The 21,396-nt window shown below is 39.6% G+C and overlaps 1 protein-coding gene across 1 annotated transcript; it reads left to right on the top strand.

The window, feature by feature from the left end:
• The first annotated feature begins 1,180 nt into the window (after positions 1-1,180).
• On the top strand, positions 1,181-18,682 carry LOC128510342 (acidic mammalian chitinase-like). The gene is made up of 11 exons (XM_053482554.1): positions 1,181-1,244; positions 1,350-1,376; positions 1,467-1,671; positions 1,752-1,808; positions 1,913-2,078; positions 12,004-12,128; positions 12,581-12,704; positions 12,789-12,971; positions 13,061-13,177; positions 18,294-18,426; positions 18,518-18,682. The coding sequence occupies exons 1-11, from the start codon at positions 1,220-1,222 to the stop codon at positions 18,664-18,666; spliced, it is 1,311 nt and encodes a 436-aa protein (XP_053338529.1). The 5' UTR covers positions 1,181-1,219; the 3' UTR covers positions 18,667-18,682.
• The last annotated feature ends 2,714 nt before the right edge of the window (positions 18,683-21,396 follow it).

Here is a 21,396-nt window from a genome sequence, read left to right as displayed (position 1 = left end):
AGTGCATTTCTCTAAACTGAGATCTACGATGAACATCAGCAACACATCTCCCTCCGAATATATGCACACACATGCCTGCGCATGCACATGCATAAAAATACAAATTGCATATTACATATGATGTCCCCAAATCAAGAAAAATACATCTTCCATTACTTTAACTATTTTATTCTCTATACTTATAACTAAAGGAAGGAAAGTTCATGACAGTGTCCTATAAGGTAATATTCTGCTTCATAAAAACAATTTCTTTAAAAACAAGTCATATTAATAGTATTCAGAGCTCTGGTATATTGAAAAATGGTATACAAGTGAAGTGCTAGGATAAGTGCATTAGTGTAGCTGGACATTATATATAGGAATATGGGTGGTTATAAGGATAGTTTTTACTTTCACAGATCAGCAATACCATTATGACCTTCTACTTAATATTTACTAGGTCTCCACTTTTGCTACCAAAACAGTGATGAACTGGGTGTTTTGACATCTTTCTTTCATCTTAAACTTGAGCAATTTGAGTTACAGAAGCTCTTCTATTGGGTCAGCTGGTTCTAATAAAAAGGTGTCAGAACACACAATGCATTACTGTTTTTGTGAAAAAAGAGGGACATACCTAATATTTATTCATTTTGTTTAATAATTTGTATAAAAAAGCATTTTGAAAATGTAAACTCCATTTATAACACTTCTCTATAAACAACACTTCCTAAAACTGTAAAAACAAACAAACAAACATCACACTAGGTATTCTATTGAGAGAGCAGAATGTAAATAATGACAAAAAGAAAGGATTGTAAAAATTTATTTGCATAACTTCCCACCCACCTTTTCAAATGGTTACTTCCTTTTAATAAGACAGCAGAAAAAAAATCCATTGTTTGCTCAAAATGTATAGGTAAATTAAATGAAAATTATAATTGACAGAAAACCTACAGAGCCAAAATAACACTAAATATTTAAAAAGTGTAAGTCATCATTTGTCTGTAACAGATATAATTTAGAAACATAAATGGTCACATAAAAAATGTAAGACCTCATGTCAGTATTCTAGTGGAGTACATGTAAAACAATGCTACTCAGTGTCACAAGATCACCCGCATATGTTGCAGATGGAAACCAGAGGAAGTTGGTTATGGAAATCATGCAAATAGGTTAGGTTGATATAGGACAATTCAAGTGCTTCCACTGGAAAGCTAGCCAGTACAAAACTGTAGCAATAATGACTAGATTCATTCTACTCACTGGTAGATATTTTTTTTATCTTGTTATTCATTCATTAAGTTTTCGTTATCTGATATTTGTGGGCTATGTGTTTGAATACTGCACTTTATATTTGTTTTAATTTTTAGGCCTCTGTCTGTTATTTAATCCTCTCGGTGAGTTTTCTTTATTCATTATTTTAGAAATAACTGACATGTTTTTAACTTATCCGAACAACATAATAAAGCATTTGATTTAAAATTTAGGCTATGCCTATCAGCTTATATGCTATTTTACCAACTGGGCTCAGGACAGACGTGATCCTGTGAAGTATGACCCTTCTAACATCGATCCTTTTCTGTGCACACATCTGATCTATGCATTTGCCAGCATTAACTCTACTAATCAGCTAGCCACCTCCAAGTTGAGTGATGAAACTCTATACAAATCCTTCAATAATCTGAAGCAAAAGTGAGTTTTTTTTCTGTTAGTTAAATGATTTTATACTTATGGTTAAAAATTATATTCTAATAATACTAATTAATTATTAGTAATACAAACTTAAAAACACTGTTGGCTGTTGGAGGATGGAACTTTGGCACAGCACGGTAAGTTTTTTTTTGTGTGTTTTTTTAACGTCTTTAAACTTTGTTAAACTTCGATGTCAGCAAAAGTAAAAACTGAAAACACATGCTGCATTCTCTGTATCCAGATTCTCCTCTATGGTGTCCACCCAAGCAAACAGAAGTACATTCATCCAGTCGTCCATCAGCTTTCTCAGAAAGTATGGATTTGATGGATTGGATCTAGACTGGGAATATCCTGGATCCAACGGCAGTCCTTCAAATGACAAACAAAAATTTACTTTTCTTTGTGAGGTCAGTACATTTATTCAGTCTTTATTCTGTATATTGCCATCATACAGTGTTCTGTAGGCAGCTAAAAGTTACAAGATGTTCACCTTGAAATCTAAACCCCACAAAATGTTTGTAAACAAATTGCAACATATATACACTCAGCAAAAAAAAAGAAATGTCCCTTTTTCAGGACTGTGTATTTTAAAAATAATGTTGTAAAAATTTAAATTACTTTACAGATCTTCATTGTAAAGGGTTTAAAAAATGTTTTCCATGCATGTTCAATTAACCATAATCATTTCATTAACATGCACCTGTGGAATGGTCGTTAAGACCTTAACAGCTTACAGAAAGTAGGCATTTAAGGTCACAGTTCTAAAAACGCAGGACACTAAAGAGACTTGTCTACCGACTGTGAAAAACACCCAAAGAAAGATGCCCAGGGTCCCTGCTCATCTGCATGAACGTGCATTAGGCATGCTGCAGGGAGGCATGAGGATTGCTGATGTGGCTAGGGCAATAAATCGCCATGTCCGCACTGTGAGACGCCTAAGACAGCGCTACAGGGAGACAGGAAGGACAGCTGATCATCCTCGCTGTGGAAGACCACGTGTAACAACACCTGCACAGGATCGGTACATCCGAATATCACACCTGCGTGACAGGTACAGGATGGCCACAACTGCCTGAGTCACACCAGGAACACACAATCCCTCCATCAGTGCTTAGACTGTCTGCAATAGGCAGTCCATGAGGAGGAGATGCACTGCAGTACTTCAAGCAGCTGGTGGCCACACCAGATACTGACTGGTTCTTTTGATTTTGAGCCTCCCTTCATTCAGGGACACATTGTGAAACATTTTTAGTTTATGTCTTATGGTGTTGACTCTTTTAGTGTTCATACAAATATTTACACATTAAGTTTACTGAAAGTAAAAACAGTTAAAAGTCAAAGGACGTTCCTTTTTTTGCTGAGTGTATATGTTTTAACGCTGTGGGAGGAGAGATGAATATAAAGTATTTTGAAACCGATTACGCCACCCCGAGGTTAACCAGGGAAATAACCCAAATAAGGAACACAAGTTCATTAGGCTAAGTGAAAGAAAGACAGGGATAGAAAATGTACAAAACTTTTAGTTCACAATAAAACAAATTAAAACATTCAATACCATGCAATGCTAGGTATCAAATGGTATCAAATATCTGTGTACTCACACAACAGGAAAATAAAACAAAACAATACTGACAAAAGAAAACAAAACAAATTTCAGGCACAGGCTTCCCAGCAGTAGGGGCAGGCTAAATGACGTACAGTCATTGTGTTCACACATGAGATAGTGAACATATTAAACAGTTATATTTAAAATGAACTTTCTTTGTTTCAAATAATTGAAAATTCTTGAACTTTTTTTTATTGTAGTATTTTGTACATAATTTCACTCATCTCTTTTGCAAAATAAACAAACTGTGTATTAGATCTTATTCTGACACATTTCTTCAAGCAGAGAAATAATCTTAGTATTAGCAATAATGCAACCCCTATTGAAAATAGTTCTTCACTCAGCAATGGGTATGTTCCAAAATCTTTCAAGTTGGCAGTTATTAATACATTAATTAAGAAATCTGACCTTGACGACTGTCAGTTGTTCAATTACAGGGCAACATTCAACCTGCCCGTTATCTCTAAGACTCTGGAAAAGATAGGAAGAGCAGTGGCTACGTTTATATCTACAGTACATAGAAATAGCATACACAAACTGTATTAGTCAGGATTTATACCTCATCACAACACAGAGACAGCATTTTCAATTTGACTGACTACAGAAATATTTTACCATTTTTAATGAGCTTTGGTGCAGAGAAAACAGTGGCGTTTTAGGAGCAGGCTCATATATTTCCTCTTCTTTGCAAGATAGAGATTTAACTTGTATTTTTGGATCGCATGGCAAACCTAGTTGCCTGGGAATCCATGGTTTTTAGAAGTATCTATCAAAGAATCACGCTTGTTTGCAGCACAGAGACAACACTTGTTAAAGTAGTAAATTACCTTTTATTGGTCTCTAATCATGGTTACGTCACTATGCTTGTGTAACCTAATCTCAGCGAAGCTTTTGATCATAGTATTCTCCTTCATAGATTGAAAAATGTAGTAGTAATTAAGAAAATGTCCCTCTCTTCTCTCAGATCCTATTTAAGTGATCGTTATCAGTTTGTAGATTTAAATGGTGAATATTTTGCATGTTCTCAGGTAGAGTTTGGTGCTTTACAAGGTTAGGTTTTAGACCCACAGGTTTTTCTCTTTACATGCTTTCAAAAATCAAATCAAATCAAATTCAAATCAAATTCAAATTTTGTTTGTCACATACACAGTCATACACAGTACGAAATGTAGTGCAATGCTTACACGACCGCCAGTGACCTTAAAAAGAGAATTAAAGCTTATAATAGTAATAAATATGAATAAAAGAAATACGATAGAAAATTTAAATAAAAATAAATAAATAAATAAAATAAATTTAACTAGGAAAAATAGAACTAAAAATAGAAACTGAAAATAGAAATGTACTGTACAAATAGAAATATAATGGTGTGCAAATATGCATAGAAAAAGTGACTTTGTGCAAAGGTTATTAAAGTGTCTTTGTGCAATGGTCCAGAATGTAAACGTAAACATGTAGTGTAGATGTGCGTGGAGTTGTCCATAGTGTCCATGGATGTATAAAGATTGATTGATTGATTGTAAAAATTGTGAAAATATTGTGTTAATTCTGCATAGTGGTGTGGTTGAGAGACCTTATCGCCTGCGGGAAGAAGCTCCTCCTCAGTCTCTCTGTGTTGGCCCTCAGGGAGCGGAATCGCTTCCCAGACCGTAACAGAGTGAACAGTCCATTGTTGGGGTGGCTGAGGTCCTTTACGACCTTCCTGGCCTTGGTCCAGCACCGCTTGGTGTAGATTGAGTGCAGGTCAGGGAGCTCGGTGCGGATGATGCTACATAATTCATAAGCATGGTATTAGCTTTCACTGTTAAGCTGATGACACACAGTTATATGTCTCAGCAAAAACAACTGGGAAAAACAAGTTTAATAAAGTTGAACAATGTGGGAAGGAAATAAGAAATGAGATGTTAATTAACTTCCCTTTTCTAAATCCTGACAAGACAGAAGTTCTAGTCATTGGACCCCATGCAGCTAGAAGCAAGCTTTTTGATCACACTATAACTTTTGATGGCCTTTTTGTTCCATCATGTGCAACAATAAAAGACCTTATGTGTTTATAGATTCCAGTCTTTTATTTGGAGCATAGGTAAATTTCACCCGGATACCATTCTTTCATCTCAAAAATATTGCCAAGATAAGGAATATACTGTCACTAAACAATGCAGAAAAATGTGTTATTGCTTTTATTACCTTTAGGTTGGACTATTGAAATGCCTTACTGTCTGGTTGTTTAACTAGGTGTATAAACAAGCTTCAGTTAATTCAGAATACAGAACCCTTATCTAGTCTACACTGCATTAGCTTCCAGTGAAATTTCACACACATTTTAAAGTACAGTGGAACCTTGGATTGTGAGTAACTTGGTCTGTTTTCAAAAGAAGCAACATTTTAAAATAAATTTTAACTTAAACAAGTGAGGTCTTGATATCGAGCGTCACGTGATCACAACTAAGCCAATGGTTCCTCTCTTTCGAGTGCTACTGGATTATGGGTAACTGTCTTTCATGCTCAGTGTTAGTTCGTGTGCGTTACTTGTATAGTCAACATCTGAATGTGCATGTACTGTTTACTATAACATTGTGACTATGTGTCTCACTCTGTCAGAAAGCAGAGATTCCGTGTGTCCGATTCCATTTGTGTATGTGTTTGTGTGAAAGTCATCCTACAAAGTAGCGACCTCCCTCCTTTTCTTCTCTCGCCTTCACACACACACTAACGGAAACACTGCTCTGTTGGGATTCTTTTCGAAGGAAAATCGCAGGTTCATTTGTTTATTTTTTTTCTTTACAGCATTCCGTTAGTGTGTGTGCGTGCTCTGCATCTTTAACAAGGAACCTCTCTAATGAGGCTTAATTTTGCTTCACGCGTGCGCACACACAATAAGCATGGGAGAGGATTACCCATAATCCTGTAGCGTGCAAGAGAGAAGAACCATTGGCTTAGTTGTGATCACCTGATGCTCTGCAGACAAAGCACATGTGTACTTCTTATCCTGAACTATCAAGCAACTGCAGTCACATGTCCTTAGAGAACAGCTGTCTGCATCAGCTGAGGCCAGAACCATATTCATAATAAAGTGGAACCACCCCCAGTCACTGCATGCATTCCAAACGGACCACATGGGGCTGCAAGTGATGAGATCTCCAACTACAGTAGAAGCAGGGCACCAGCAGGGCACCTGCCCTTTGGACAGGTCCAAAGGGCAGAGCGGGTCTGGCAGAAAAATTAGTTCTTGCTTTTATTACCTCTAGGTTGGACTCTTGCACCACCTTACTGTCTGGTTGTTCAACTAGATGTATAAACAAGCTTCAGTTAATTCAAAATGCAGCAGCGAGATCTGATTTTTTTATTCTCTTATTATGTAAATTATTCATTAGATTATTATAAGGTATTATTAAAAAATATTAGTATAAGTAATGTTCATATAGAATAGTGTAAGGATGAAACATAATTTTATTTACTATATTTATTTATTTATTGAATTAATAAAATACAATGTTTTGCAAACTTTCACATAATGTAAATCATTCAATATCAGTGTTGGGAAATTATTTATTCACTTAAATGTGACACCAACAAAACAGATGAGGTAAATAGCACTTACAACGTGGCTTTCTTATGTTTATCTTCCTCTAACAATTTTAGTTCTGTGGTATTGTAAATGTGTTAAATCTTAGTACCGTACCATCTTCTTCTTCTTAACAACAACAACAATAATAAAAAAAACAATAATGCCTATTTATAAAAAAATGGAAAAAATTATTTACAGCATTTTATTACATTAATTTGAGAACAGGTCAACCATTTTGTATTCGGTGTCTAAGCATTATTATTATTTTTATTAATATTATTATTAATGTTTCACACCATCATAGGCCATCATAAAAACATTATATTTATTAATAATATTTATTCACAATAGAAAATAAAAAATATTTAAACTAAAAATTGTACCAATTATTTATTTATTTTTATTGATGGCAGCAACAGTCTCAAAAAAGTGGGGACAGAGGCAACAAAAGACTGGAAAAGTAGGCAGTACTAATAAGGAAGAGCTGGAAGACCATTGTATTAAAAAAACACTCATTAAAAACAATTCAATTCAATTTTATTTGTATAACGTGTTTAACAATTGTCATTGTCGGAAGAAACATTGAGAGGACCCAGACTTCTCATTTGAATGATAATCGATAGCAGGAATTGTTAGGCTGTCATATTGTGTGTTAGGCAGCTGGAAATTCAATATAACAGTTGATGTCTTTAAGTTAATATGAAGGTATTCAGTTCATGGAGGGTCAGGTAGACTGTAGGAGACTCCAGTCCTGAACTATCGAGTTCTCAGAGAACAGCTGTCTGTATCAGACTGTCTTCACAGTAAAGTAGAACCATCGCCAGTGACCACAACAATCTCAAGCAGACAACACGAAGCATCCAAGTGTAGCACTGTAAGCCCCTCCCCCCAATCCAAAGGAGTGGGGGTAAATGATCAGGCAAAAGGTGGGGTTGCATAAACAAAAACAATTTTATTACATTAACAAGACATTGAGTAAAAGCATTGCCGTATAGAAAAAAGCAACAACAACACTGCAGGCCTACTATGCAAATACTCCAAAAAGAAAAAAAAACAAAACAAGGATGTCCATGATGTAAGGGTAAACACAACCCATAACTTAAATGTTTTGAAGAAATCATAACATTTAAAACCGTCAGGAGCCAGTCTGATCAGCCTAGTAATTCCAGGTCCTAACCGTTTCCTGCTCTCCTAGCCAATTACCTAAGCACACCTGTCACTAATTAAGCTATTCTCCTGTGGCTTTAAAAGAAAGCCAGAGACTTCATTCCCTGCTGATGTATCTTGCTTCTGTCTTAGTGATTTTTAATTTCTATCTGTGTTTGACCTGGATTTGGAAATCTTTGTTGAATTTACTCTACTCCTGACCCTGCCTGTCTTTACTTTCGATTCCGATTCCCCATTAGGCTTTGTGTATGTTTGTGCTTCCACTGACAAACTCAATTCTTTTTACTCTGTTCCAGAGTGCTCAACGTTTTTTGCTTAAATACACAACCGCCACCATTGATTCTCATTCAAACTCTGCTTCCGGGTTTTCGTGATTCTGTCTATGTCATCGACCAGCCCCTCCACATCATCAGGGATTCCCAAACTGACCCTGGAAGTCTTCGACTGCACACTAGGTCACAACAGCAAGACTGCCAACTCTGCCACTATTATAAGGTTATTCAATTTGCACATTAAACTGCTTTGTGTGTTTTGAGTCTGCTTATGGGTTTAGCATTCTCCTGCACCCGACAGTATACATTGGCCATGATGAACCCAGTGGATTTGGAACAACTCAGGCAGGCGCTTTCACAGCAAGGACCACCAGCAAAGCATCCAGCAAGTTACTCAAAAACTCTTCTACATCTTCTTACAATTGCAACAACTGCCCACCATGCCCTCAATCCAGCATCCGCGGCGCACTCGGAACCTGTTGCTTCCTTGTTTCTTAGTGCTCCCTGTTCCACGGAATGCTCCACAGTGGCATTTGTGATCAACCGACCAGGCACGCAAGTGGGGAACTGTTGTTTGGGATGCCAACGACCAATGTTGCTTTACTTTCAAATTGTTCACTGAGGAGTGTGAGGAACGTGTTAGACCGCTCCCACTCTGGTTGAGACGCTGCCAGGCAATTACTGGAGCTCTGCCAAGGCCCTCATGCCTGGCATCCTGTCTTAAGTCAGGCCATTACCAACCTGCTACATCTCCCTCCATCAAGGCCTTTCCCGACCTATTTGCCGTCCCTCCTGACTACACAGATCTCATGCTGGTTTTCATTATTCGCAATTCTTCATCTCTTTGCAGGGGCTGGTTTCTTTTTTGTAGCTAAGATGGACAAGACGCTATGGCTATGTATTGATTACCGCGGTTTAAACAAGGTCACAGTCAAGAATCTGTTCCTGCTCCCCCTCATGTCAATGGCCTTTGATATCCTACATGGGGCCAATTTCTTTACGAAGCTTGACCTGCGCCATGCCTATCACTTAGTCAGAATCAAGGAGGGTGACAAGTGAAAGACAGCATTCCACTCCATCCAACACCCCACCAGGTCATTACGAATACCCGGTAGTGCTGTTTGGTCTAGCTAACACTCCAGCTGTTTTCCAGTCGTTGGTCAACTATGTGCTCAGGGACTTTCTGAACATCTTCATGTTTGTCTATTTGGACATCTTCATCTTCTCCCGGTCCCTGGAGGAGCACAGATTGCATGTCTGCCAAGTCTTTTAAAAAACTTCTGCCATACCAGCTGTATGTAAAGGCTAAGAATTTCACTGCTAGTCATCCTTCCTTGGTTTTATCATCACCCCATCAAAGATCCAAATGGACCCAGCCAAGGTGAAAGCCGTATCTGACTGGCCATGGCCAGCAACCCAAAAAGACAGAGTCAGGCAGAAGAGGCATTCTCTGAACTCAAGAACCGATTCACCTCAGCGCCCAATCACATGCAGCCAGACCCCTCCCTCCAAGTTATAGTGAGCCAGACCCCCGCCCTCCAATTCTTCTCCCATCACCTCTTTGTCCCTGAAAGAAACTGTGGGATTGGTGACCAGGAGCTTTTGCCGTTAAAACTAGCACTGGAGGAGTGGAGACACTGGCTTGAGGGGGCCAACATTCCGTTTCTCGTCTGGACTGACCATAAAAGTCTTGAGCACCTCAAGTCGGCCAAGCGACTGAACTCCCACCAAGCCACATGGTTGCTGTTTTTCCTTCACTTCAATTTCTCCCAATCTCACAGACTGGGGAACAAGAGCACCAAGCCCGACACCCTCTCATGTCAGTTTGCCTTGGTTACAGATAACCCTTCTGTATCAACCAGGCATTAAACCAGAACCCCGGCCCACAAAGGACACTGCCAGGCTGGCTTTTTGTTTCACCCACAGCACACTCCCTGAGCTTAAAATAGGGCCATAACTTAAGATTGACCTGTCATCCCAGTAGGGCCCGGACTCTAGCACTCATCTGACAAAGTTTCTGGTGGCCTTCCATCATAGAAGACACATGCCAGTTTCTCAGTGCAACTGGATTAGTAATAAACCACCAGCGGGTCTTCTCAGACCACTCCTGGTTCCCCACAGACCATAGTCTTATATTGCATTGGTCACACCTACTCATCAGCCATGTTTTTCGCCTCCACAGCCTTCCCACAGACATTGTGCATGATTGCGGCCCCCAGTTATCTGCTCTGTTCTGGACAGCATTCTGCAGACTCATCAGGGCCACTCCCAGCCTCTCATCTGGCTACCACCCCCATATCAGTGGCCAGACTGAGAGAGCCTATCAAGATCTTGAAATTCGTAGTATGACCTCCCAAGATCCACACTTCTTGAGTGAAATGTTGCCAGGGATCATGTGTGCACACAACTAGCTACCTACAGCCTCCACAGGGCTTTCACCAATCTAGTGCAGTCTGGGCTATCCCTCCTATTTCCTTCCCAAGTGGAGGAGGTGGCAGTTCCCTCAGCCCAGGCCTTTGTTCAACATTGCTAGAGGACAGGCTGTGGGCTAGGACCAGACTCCGCCACTCTGTATCTCTATTTAAATTACATGCAGATCTGCCCCAACCTATCGTGTTGGGCAAAGGGTCATGACTCAGCTCAGCAACTATTACTAGGGCTTTGTAAAGACAAAACTCTCCCTGCATGCTATAGATTTCATAATACGCAGTACTGACATGCAGCCTGCAGCCTTTGATCAACGTAGGTGTGGCCCATAAGACACTAGCAGTTCACTTAGGTGACCATTTACTAATTTATATGTCAAAAGTAGAATTTTAAAATCGATGCGAAATTTCACTGGGAACCAATGCAGTGTAGATAAGATAGGGGTGATGTGCTCCTATCTTTTGGTTCTAGTGAGGACTCTCGCTGCTGCTTTCTGAACTAACTGAGGCTTGTTTATCCACCTAGTTGAACAACCAGTCAGTAAGGTGTGACAGTAGTCCAAGCTATGTAATAAAAGCATGAACATTTTTTTTTGTATCGTTTAGTGATAAAATATTCCTTATCTTGGCAAAATTTAGAAATGAAGAATGCTATCCTTATAATATTAGCTACATGTGCTTTAAATAAAAGACTGGAATTTATAATCGCATCAAAGTTTTTTACTGTTGTACTTGATGGAACAGTAAGGCCATCTAAAGTAACAGTGTGATCAAGTGAAAGTTGCAATATATGAACCTGATCCTAAAATGCCACTGTTTCTGTGTGCCAAAGCTCATTTAAAATGTAAAATGTCTGTGGTCAGTCAAATTGAAATTTGACATTCCTTTTAGAAACCATGGGTGTCACGCCCTCCAGATTAAAAGTGAGACCTTCTGACTTGTTATCAGGGTGGAGTTCAAAAGATTGCACCTCTGATGGTATGGGGTGCATAAGTGCATATGGAATGGGCAGCTTGCATATTTGGAAAGGCACAATCAATACTGATTGATATATCCAGTTTTTGAAGAAGCAAATGCCCCTGTCAGTCTTTTTCTAGGACAGGCCTTGGATATTCCAGTAAGACAATGCTAAACAACATACTGAATCTAAGACAACAGCTCTGCAAATCATTAAATTCTGTTTTTATGTAGATTTTACACAGCATTTTAACATATTTTAGAAATTGAAGTTGTACCTTATTATCTTATAATAGTGAAAAAGAATGTTAATAAATGAGTAATTGTATCCTGCAGGAGCTTCAACAGGCATATAAGAATGAAAGCATGGCTACAGGACGTCCCCAGCTTATGATCACAGCTGCAGTGGCTGCTGGGAAATCAACTATAGATACTGGATATGAAATTGCTAAGATTGCCAAGTAGGTTATGTAAAACAAACTGCCCATACAACAGTTATGTAAGCCTTGATAAATAAAAGCATACAATTGTATGAAATGGTTTATTGTCTTAACTGTGTAATGGCACTAAGCCAATTTCTACACATTCATTCAAATGTAGAATTATTTTGTTTAATTTGAGGATTTTCTTTAAATATAAATTTTGGCTGTGAGGATTTTCCCAATCAACCACAAGGGCATTGGTGAATTTGGGCATGAGCAGTCCACTTTATTTCTTCTGCAACAGCTTGTCATCGGAAAGTTAGATTTGTGCACAGGGGCATTTGGAACAGTTTTTGGGTAATTTAACCATAGTGAAGTGATATCTTAATGTTTTTGTATCATAGTGTTGCTAATTATGTTAGATAGCAAATATGTCTATAAAATGCAGTGGATAAAATTTAATTGAAGTTGTTATTTTATTAAACATACAGGTACCTGGACTTCATTAGTGTGATGACCTACGACTTTCATAATTATCAGGAAAATATGACCGGACACAATAGTCCTCTGTATCAATCATCTCAGGAAACAGGAGCTCAAACCAACCTTAATACTGTAAAGATTAATGTTTTATAACTTTACTTATACCCGAGCTTGGCAATCAAAGATGGACTGCAAGAGTTGTTTTGGATTTTACAGAATTATTCAATGACATACTGGATGAATCAGGGTGCTCCAGTGGAGAAGTTAAGGATGGGTTTTGCTACATATGGCAGAACATTTAATCTGTCATCGACAGTGAGTGGCCTGGGAGCTTCATCACGTGGCCCTGCTCCTGCTGGCAACTTTACCAGAGAGGCAGGCATGTTGGCTTATTATGAGGTTTGTAAATAGTTTAGGTGGGACACTTAAATGTCATTTTATTGTTTTAATTTTAATGTTTAAAATAACTAATTATTATTTCCCATCAGATCTGCAGCTTCCTTCAAGGAACCAGCATTCAGTGGATTCAGGATCAAAAAGTACCCTATGCCACAAAGGGGTATCAGTGGGTTGGCTTTGATAACAAGGAGAGCTTTGACACAAAAGTATGAATTTTAAAATTCAGGTCAAATGTAATTTTTTGAGATTTTGTAGTGGATACATATACACTTTCTGGCCAAAAATATTTGCACAGTCTAATATTTTGTACCTTATGCTTTGACTTATTACTTGTTACTTGAACCTTTCCACACTTTCTTATACTTCACAATTATGTGCCACTTTGTTTTGGTCTAAGACATAAAATCCCAATAACATAGATGTACGTTTGTGCTTATATCAAAGTTCAAGGGGTATGAATACTTTTGCAAGGCACTGTACATGTATCTGCCTTGGAATTTTAACAACCTTATGCAACATCACAAAATGTACTTCCATTTATTGTTTACAATAATTTTGGATGCAGCTGTGGCAACCGTAATATCCCGAAAGGCGGGAATTTGCAAGATTAACTTAATCCGACTACGACACCCTGGTGGGGCGCCAGGGGAATACTCACAATAATGACACACAGGTAAGCTCTACCTATCAAAGGCAAGAATACAGATCAACTAAGACGTGGGTAGCAATACAAAAGGGATGTTTTTTTTATTAAAAACAAACAACAGCTATTTGTTCCCAAGAGACACAGAAGCAATAAACAAAAATTAATTAATAAAAACACTCCTCAGGAGGGGGAAAGGGGAAAAGGGAACAAAGACTAACAGGACAAAGCAGAGCAGCTGCAGCTTAGAAAATCGTCAAAAACCCACCCAAATTCACATCAAATTAAATGCAATGCACTCACTACAAGAAAGGATTGTGTTGGTACACTTGCAATTGGTGAAGCACACACCCCAAACGCATGCAGCCAGCCTTCCCTGTCCTGCACCGTGCCTGGGTCCTAATCACAACAATAAGAAAAAAAAAAAGAGCACAACAACAACATGCACACACACACACAGAAATAACACAAAATCTACACAATCCACATGGAACAATAATCACATCAAACATAAGAAAAAAATATAAACAATTTCACAGACTCAATAGTATATAGGGCACCAAGTCGTCTCCCAGTCCTATATGCGACCGAGATCGGTGCCTAAACGCACCAAATTAACATAACAAAAAAAAAAGGACAACAACAACACAAACATTTGCGCCGTCACCACATAATACACAGAGCAGACATGCAAAACAATCGGCCAAGAAGAAAATTTTCCAACCACACAAAACAAGAATAAAAGCCAATCAAAAATAAAAGTAGGAAAACAAAAAGAAACTTAACCAGCATGCACACCATAGCTACAGTACCAGCCCAACGGCCTACAAAGGAGCCGAATCGCAAATAAAAACTCATAAGCAAAACAGCAATGGCGTCGCCGCTAGCATTATCAGCTAGGAATAAGGCGAGGGAAGTATAATATTCCACCTCACTCTTGGATTAAACAATCGCCCGCGTGAAGCTGGATGATTACTCACTGCCGATGTTGCAGCTCAATCTACCGGCCGGCATTCTCATCCTGCTAGCGCCGCTGACACTAAAAGTGCGCTCCACCACGAATAATCCACAAGTCCATGCTGCCACCTCCACTAGAATTAAACTTAATAACAAGGAACCAGGAACGAAAAGGGACACGCCAGGCTGAAGAGGACCCAGACACCACAAATCGGTCAAAATAAGAGTCCTTAAATAGACTGCATTCCCCTTGTTAATCTTATAACCACACCCCCAACAAATCACAAATCAAAACAAACACTTACCCTGCCACACAACCTTATAATGAGAACAGGCGAGTTAAACTTTAAACTCCAAACTTTTAAACTTTAAAGAATTTTCCCAGAATCATTCTTTCAACGTTTGAGCCTGATGGATCTTGACAGTATCGTACTGGAATAAGCCTGTGCCATCAGGGAAGAAAAACTCCATGATAACCAGGCCATTTATTGCATTTAGGTAGACAGCTAACTTAATTTTATTGCCACATTGTAGCGCGACCACATAAAGGGTTATGTTAAAATAGCAGGGTATTGATAAAGGAGCTAATGCTGCTCACCTGCACAAAGAAATGTGCCCTATATGGTTTTAATTTTAAGGACAAGTGTTGGTCACAGGGTTAAGCTCTCGCGAGCATGCGTGATCGCAGTGCGAGAGAACCCGTAAGCGTCGTCAGGTCACGTGTGCCGGTATAAAGCCGGAACCGGCAAGCGACCCAACACGGAGAGATGAGATACACAACGCTGTTGAGTAAGAGAGAGAGTCTGTTTCCCCGGGCGGATTAATCTCATTGGACACTTACAATTCACCTCTCGTTCCGTTTCTCGAACTCCCGGATTCGACATCTTTACCGGTGAGGCCAAGCCATCTCTCCCGTGCATCATTTCATACACTGCAATATCATTGACTCTGGACTATCATACACACACTCACACACCTGCCTACGACACACACCTTGTTTATATTTGTAAATGTTTTGTATATTTTGGTTTGTGGTGCACCTTTTTTGTTTATTTATTGGTTTGTTTTGTATAATACACTGTGGTTTGGTTTAGTAATTACTGTTGTGTCGCGTCTTTACTTGTCCCGCCTCGATTGCGCAATACCGGAAGTGTTGTTTATAAACCTGTATTTTGATTCCCGACCAGTAAAATAGTAACTAGTGATTTTAATAAAATCCAAACATTACATAGTGGTGGCCCATACAGGGAATCGGTATTTTGGGTATTTTCCGGTGTTGTGTGGCGTGGCTGCACAAAATGGACGCTAATAGTGCTAACGCTAATGCTAATGCTAGTGGTGCTGTGAAGGCCGACTTTGCTATAGCTAGTAGTGTGATGGAGGATGTAGATGCTACCGCTGGAATGAGTTCATTGATTAGTTCTCTATATATATATCTGATAGACATGATGATGACAATGATGATGATGATGTTGTTGCTCATGGGACTGATATTGATGTGGTGCACACACTACAAAATGAACTAAATCGATGCAAGGTGGATATGGTGGCGCTTACAGATAAAGTGAGCTCAGTAGAGCAAGATTTTAGACAATCCATAGACAGTAGTATCAACAGAGAAATCAGTCTTCGTGACGCAGTGGACGCAAGCTTGGAAGGGCTGAAGCGCTACTGCCAGGAGGCTCTCGAGAAAATGGAGAGAGCCGTCATTGACTGTTTTCTGCGACGTGATGTCATCTGGGAAAACCAGATGAAGAAACTGCGTCTCACTAGTACGCCCACCAGCCACAGGTTACAGGCCTGCACCCCTGCATCTCAACAATCTCAGGATCAACATTCGCCCAGCACTTCAATGACTACAGCTACGGCCAAGGTAAAGCAACTTAGCAGGCATGATATCTACGACATTCCTCCTTGTGTTCCAGTACACTCCTCTGCTCATGTTACCTCCTCAGTCTCACCCTCTTCTTCTTCTCTTTATGCTCGACCACCCATCTGCATGGAGTTTCCAGCCTTTGGCGACGCGTCAGAGACAGCTGATGTGCTCAACTTCATTGAGCAAGCCGAGAATTATCTGGAGATCAGAACACTGATCAGCCCAGAGCTGCTAGGAACCCTCAGCACGGTTCTACGAGGACCTGCTCTGAGTTGGTGGAAGGCGGAAAAAGGCAAAGTGAAGAATTGGAAGTCTTTTAAACAGGCATTCATGGCGGCGTTTTTACCTGATGACTACCTCACGGAAGTTGACCACAACTTAAGGTCTCTGGTACAGCAGCTGGGACAACGCCTGAGGCACTTCGCCTATGACTACCGGGCCCTCTGTCTAAAGTGGAAGCCTGATATCTCTGAGGAAGAACTAGTGGAGCAATCCTGCAGAACATCAACCCAAAAGTGGCTGGATGTCTAAGAGGAATGGTGAACATTGAGGAACACCTGGTGAAGAGAGGTTCCAGGGTAGAGAAAGACAGCAGGACTGTTTAAATCTGGGTCCAGATACCATTTCCCAAGTGCCCTGTCACTAAAAGTGGGTGACGAACAATGTCTAGCCATCAAGAACATTAAAGGTTCCACCGACCTACCCAGCGACCTGTGTGAGATAGTCCAAGCCCAACAGAAGGACCCTACTATCTTAAAGCTGCTCTCTACGGACCATCCAAGAAGCACACTAGATCAGAGGGTCTCATTCGAGCATCATCAGGGGGCATTATATTGCCGGGTACCAGTAAAACGCGGAGAGAAGTTCCAGCTGGTTGTTCCCCAGGCATTAATGAAAACTTTTCTCCATTACTACCATGACAATCCCATGGGAGGACACCAGGGGCAACTAAAAACAATGCTGAGGTTGCTAGATGTGGCATGGTGGCCGACTGTGCGAAAAGACGTCTGGCACTACATGAGAACATGGAGCATTTGTCAACAATACAAAACAGAAAACCCTAAACCTAGCAGGCCACTAGCAAGGCTCGCCAATATCCCGCCAACACCCGCTCATACACCTTACTCATCCCCGGGCGGATTAATCTCATTGGACACTTACAATTCACCTCTCGTTCCGTTTTTCGAGCTCCCGGATTCGACATCTTAACCAGTGAGGCCGAGCCATCTCTCCCATGCATCATTTCACACACTGCAATATCATTGACTCTGGACTATCATACACACACTCGCACACCTGCCTACGACACACACCTTGTTTATATTTGTAAATGTTTTGTATATATTGGTTTGTGGTGCACCTTTTTTGTTTATTTATTGGTTTGTTTTGTATAATACACTGTGGTCTGATTAAGTAATTGTTTTCGTGTCGCGTCTTCACTTGTCCCACTTCGATTGTGCAATACCGGAAGTGCTGTTTACAAGCCCATATTTTGATTCTCGACCCCGTAGCATAGTAACTAGTGGTTTAATCACAATCCAAACGTTACAACATAATGTTGCTGAGCCGAGCCAAAGTATTTGCATATTTAAATCCACAGGCAAGTTTTTTGCACCGGGCACTGTATTTAAACACCAACTTATACAAGTTACAATCTTAAGGACCTGCATAGACCTACACATAGGCTAACGATATCACCAGGAAATTGTTCAATAAAATACCATAATAAATGTGCAAATCTGATTCACAGTAGAACTTATCCAGCGTGTGTGTGTGTGTGTGTGTTATGCGCACAGGCATGCAATTTCTGTACAGATCCAAGAGAGACTTTTTTTTTTTGTTTTAGGTGACCTATCTCAAAAATTTTAAGTTTGGAGGGGCACTTGTGTGGGCTCTTGATCTGGACGATTTTACTGGACTGTTCTGTGGACAGGGAAAATACCCTCTCATTAATGAGCTCAAGAAACAGCTAACAAATGGTACTTAGATTAATTGTTAAAACTGTTGCCCCTATTAATACTTTTAATTATAATATGAAATCTTCTCATCTTGTTCCCCCTTCTGTTGCAGATTCTATTACAAATTCCTCTCAAGCTACTGGTCTTCCTCCTGTTACCACTTCTGTAACACATCCCATTGGAAATTCTGCTGGAGCTTTTCTTGCTTCTCTTTCTGTTACTGATATATTGTATGCTATCACAATATGGATGCAGCTGTGATAAATATTTTAATAAAATCCGGCATTGTATGTTCATGTTCAACAGATAATTGTTTGCTGTTTGCTCTTATGTTAGAAGTCATAATCAGTTACTTTTTAAGATTAATTAAGGTTAATTAAGAAATATTAAATGATATTAAAAAGCTCTGTTACAATACAAAATATATGCATATCTCAGTAGTTTTTTTTTAATGAAGTGGACTAAATTTTGATTTGACATGTGCAATTTGACCTGTCATAAACTTTTATTAAAACATGTTGTACTTAAAAAAAATGCACAGACAGTGTTTTATTCTTTGTTTGAGGCATGCTGAAATAAAATTGTAAGGGTCCACCACTAGAGGTCACTGTTTTTCATTTTGTAGATTTTGTTGGCTGACTCAGTTTCCCAGCAGGCACCTCAGTCAGGTGATGCGAGTGCACACCTGAACCGAGGTAGCCATCAATCCATCTATAAATAGCTGTTTCGACTGGGAAACTGGGTGAAGCATTTTTGGTATCACCACTGTCAAGTTATTAGGCGTTTTGTTCTGTTCTTTGTTTAGTTTGTACTTTGATTTTAGTTGTATTGACTTGGGCTCTCTTATTGGCAATGTTTCTGTGTATGTTTTGTGTGTCTGTGTTTGTGGAGCTGCTTCAGTCCTGTCCTAAATGTATGTGAGTACGGTGGTCTTTGTGTCTCTAGCTGTTCTGTGTTTCCTATTCCCCTAGTGTCCCAGTGCGCCTAGCTTTACATTTGTGCATTTGGCAGACGCTCTTATCCAGAGCGACTTACATTTTTATCTCATTACACATCTGAGCAGTTGAGGGTTAAGGGCCTTGCTCAAGGGCCCAACAGTGGCAACTTGGTGGTTGTGGGGTTTGGACCTGGGATCTTCCAAACCGTAGTCCAATGCCTTAACCACTGAGCTACCCCTGGCCCAGGGGTAGAGCTTTAGAGTGCTGCCCCTCCTAGCTTTGGAGTACCGACTAGCTTGTTAGTGCCGCCTCGCTTAGCCTTAGAGGGCCGCCTCGCCTAGCCACTGGGTGTCCTCTGTCTGTGTTTCTGTGCCCCTATTCCCTAGTGTGTGTTACACTATTAGGTAAGTGTAGCTTAGTGCATGTTGGGGCTAAAGACATGCTTAGCTAGGTGTATGTGTGGCTAACTGCCATGGTTAAGCACAGCTTAACCATGTTTAGCTAGAAAGCCCTCGCCTCTTCTCTCTCTTGGTCTCTACGTGTCTCTCTCTAGTCTCTACGCGTCTCCCTCTAGTGTCCGGTTTCAGCTCCACGCATAGTTTGTGTGCCCTTTTATGTGTTTGTCCTCCTCCTGCCTGTGTCTTGCCACAGGACGCGTCATGTGTCTCCCTCTGCCTGTGTCTCACCACAGGATGTGTTTGTCCTCCAGTCTGTGTCTTGCCAGAGAGCCCCTGTTGGCACAGAGTTGAGTATTGTTTGAGTTTGTTCCTTTTGTTTGTGTCTTTATTTATATTTTGTCTTCATTAAAGACTCCTTTTTTTAATTACACACCTCTGTGCCTGCTAACACTGCCCACGGCGATCAACACCTCCCACTACACCCCGTTCGTGACAGAAATAAATAACACTGTGTATAGTGGTGGCAGCACCATGTTGATGACTGTGAAGATGCTAGGGCTAACGATATTGTTTGATTTACATTTTTTTTCTGCTGCAAATCCACACTCTTCCTACTCTTAAAACTAACACTGCTCCTCATGGAGCTTATATTTTATTGGAATATACAGTATAATATATATATATTTAATTTTAATTAGCCAGGGGTAGCTCAGTGGTTAAGGCATTTGGACTATGGTTCGGAAGATCCCAGGTTCAAACCCCACAACCACCAACTTGCCACTGTTGGGCCCTTGAGCAAGGCCCTTAACCCTCAATTGCTCAGATGTATAATGAGATAAAAATGTAAGTCGCTCTGGATAAGAGCATCTGCCAAATGTAATTATGATACTTTCTGTTGGGTTTAAAACTCGTTGCATTCACTTTTTATTATATTTAAATAAATTATTCCACATCTAAACCATCATAATTTGAAGCTAATCAATGAAGGGAAACTGTGATGCCACTGCATACATTATATACAATGAAGTGATTTCAATGTTGTGGCAGTATTTTGGTGGCCAAATTAATTTTTATGTTGGATTTATCAGTCTCTCACGTCACGTAGTTACTGTATTCCAATTAGTATAGTTACGTTAAACAAACCTAACTTTATTTCACTCTGTGTACGTGTTTATTTTTGGCAACCTAGTTGCTATATTAGATTAAGATATTTGTTTTGAAATGTAGGGAGACGGTGAAAGGGAGGTCGCAATTATGTCTCAAAATGGATGGTATTTACAATAATGATTACAAAGAATTGTTTTCATTTTATTCTTTCAAAGGTTTGAATAGCAAAATAATGTTAAAATAAACATGTGTCTACTGAAGTAAATGATGTAGGAAAAAGTGGAAAGTGTGTTTGAATAGTTACACATATTTAAAAATTGCTGTACCATTAATACTAGAAACAAATCTCTTACTCACTCACTGACTTGTATTTAAAAAAATCTGTTACAAAAGCTATAACTAATAGTTTTTTATTTTAGACATTGTTATAACTAGGAACAAGAGTGAGTCTCTTTTACAGCACTTAGCAAATTCATACTGACCTATTTTCTTCTTAAAAAAAAAGTGTGAGCGAGTGTGAGTGTGTGCTTGTGGCACCCATCCAGGGT

The sequence above is a fragment of the Clarias gariepinus genome, chromosome 22 (assembly GCF_024256425.1).
Source record: "Clarias gariepinus isolate MV-2021 ecotype Netherlands chromosome 22, CGAR_prim_01v2, whole genome shotgun sequence".
Taxonomy (NCBI): Eukaryota; Metazoa; Chordata; class Actinopteri; order Siluriformes; family Clariidae; genus Clarias; species Clarias gariepinus.
The sequence above is the reverse complement of the archived record's forward strand: the minus strand, read 5'-3'. Positions and strand labels throughout refer to the sequence as shown.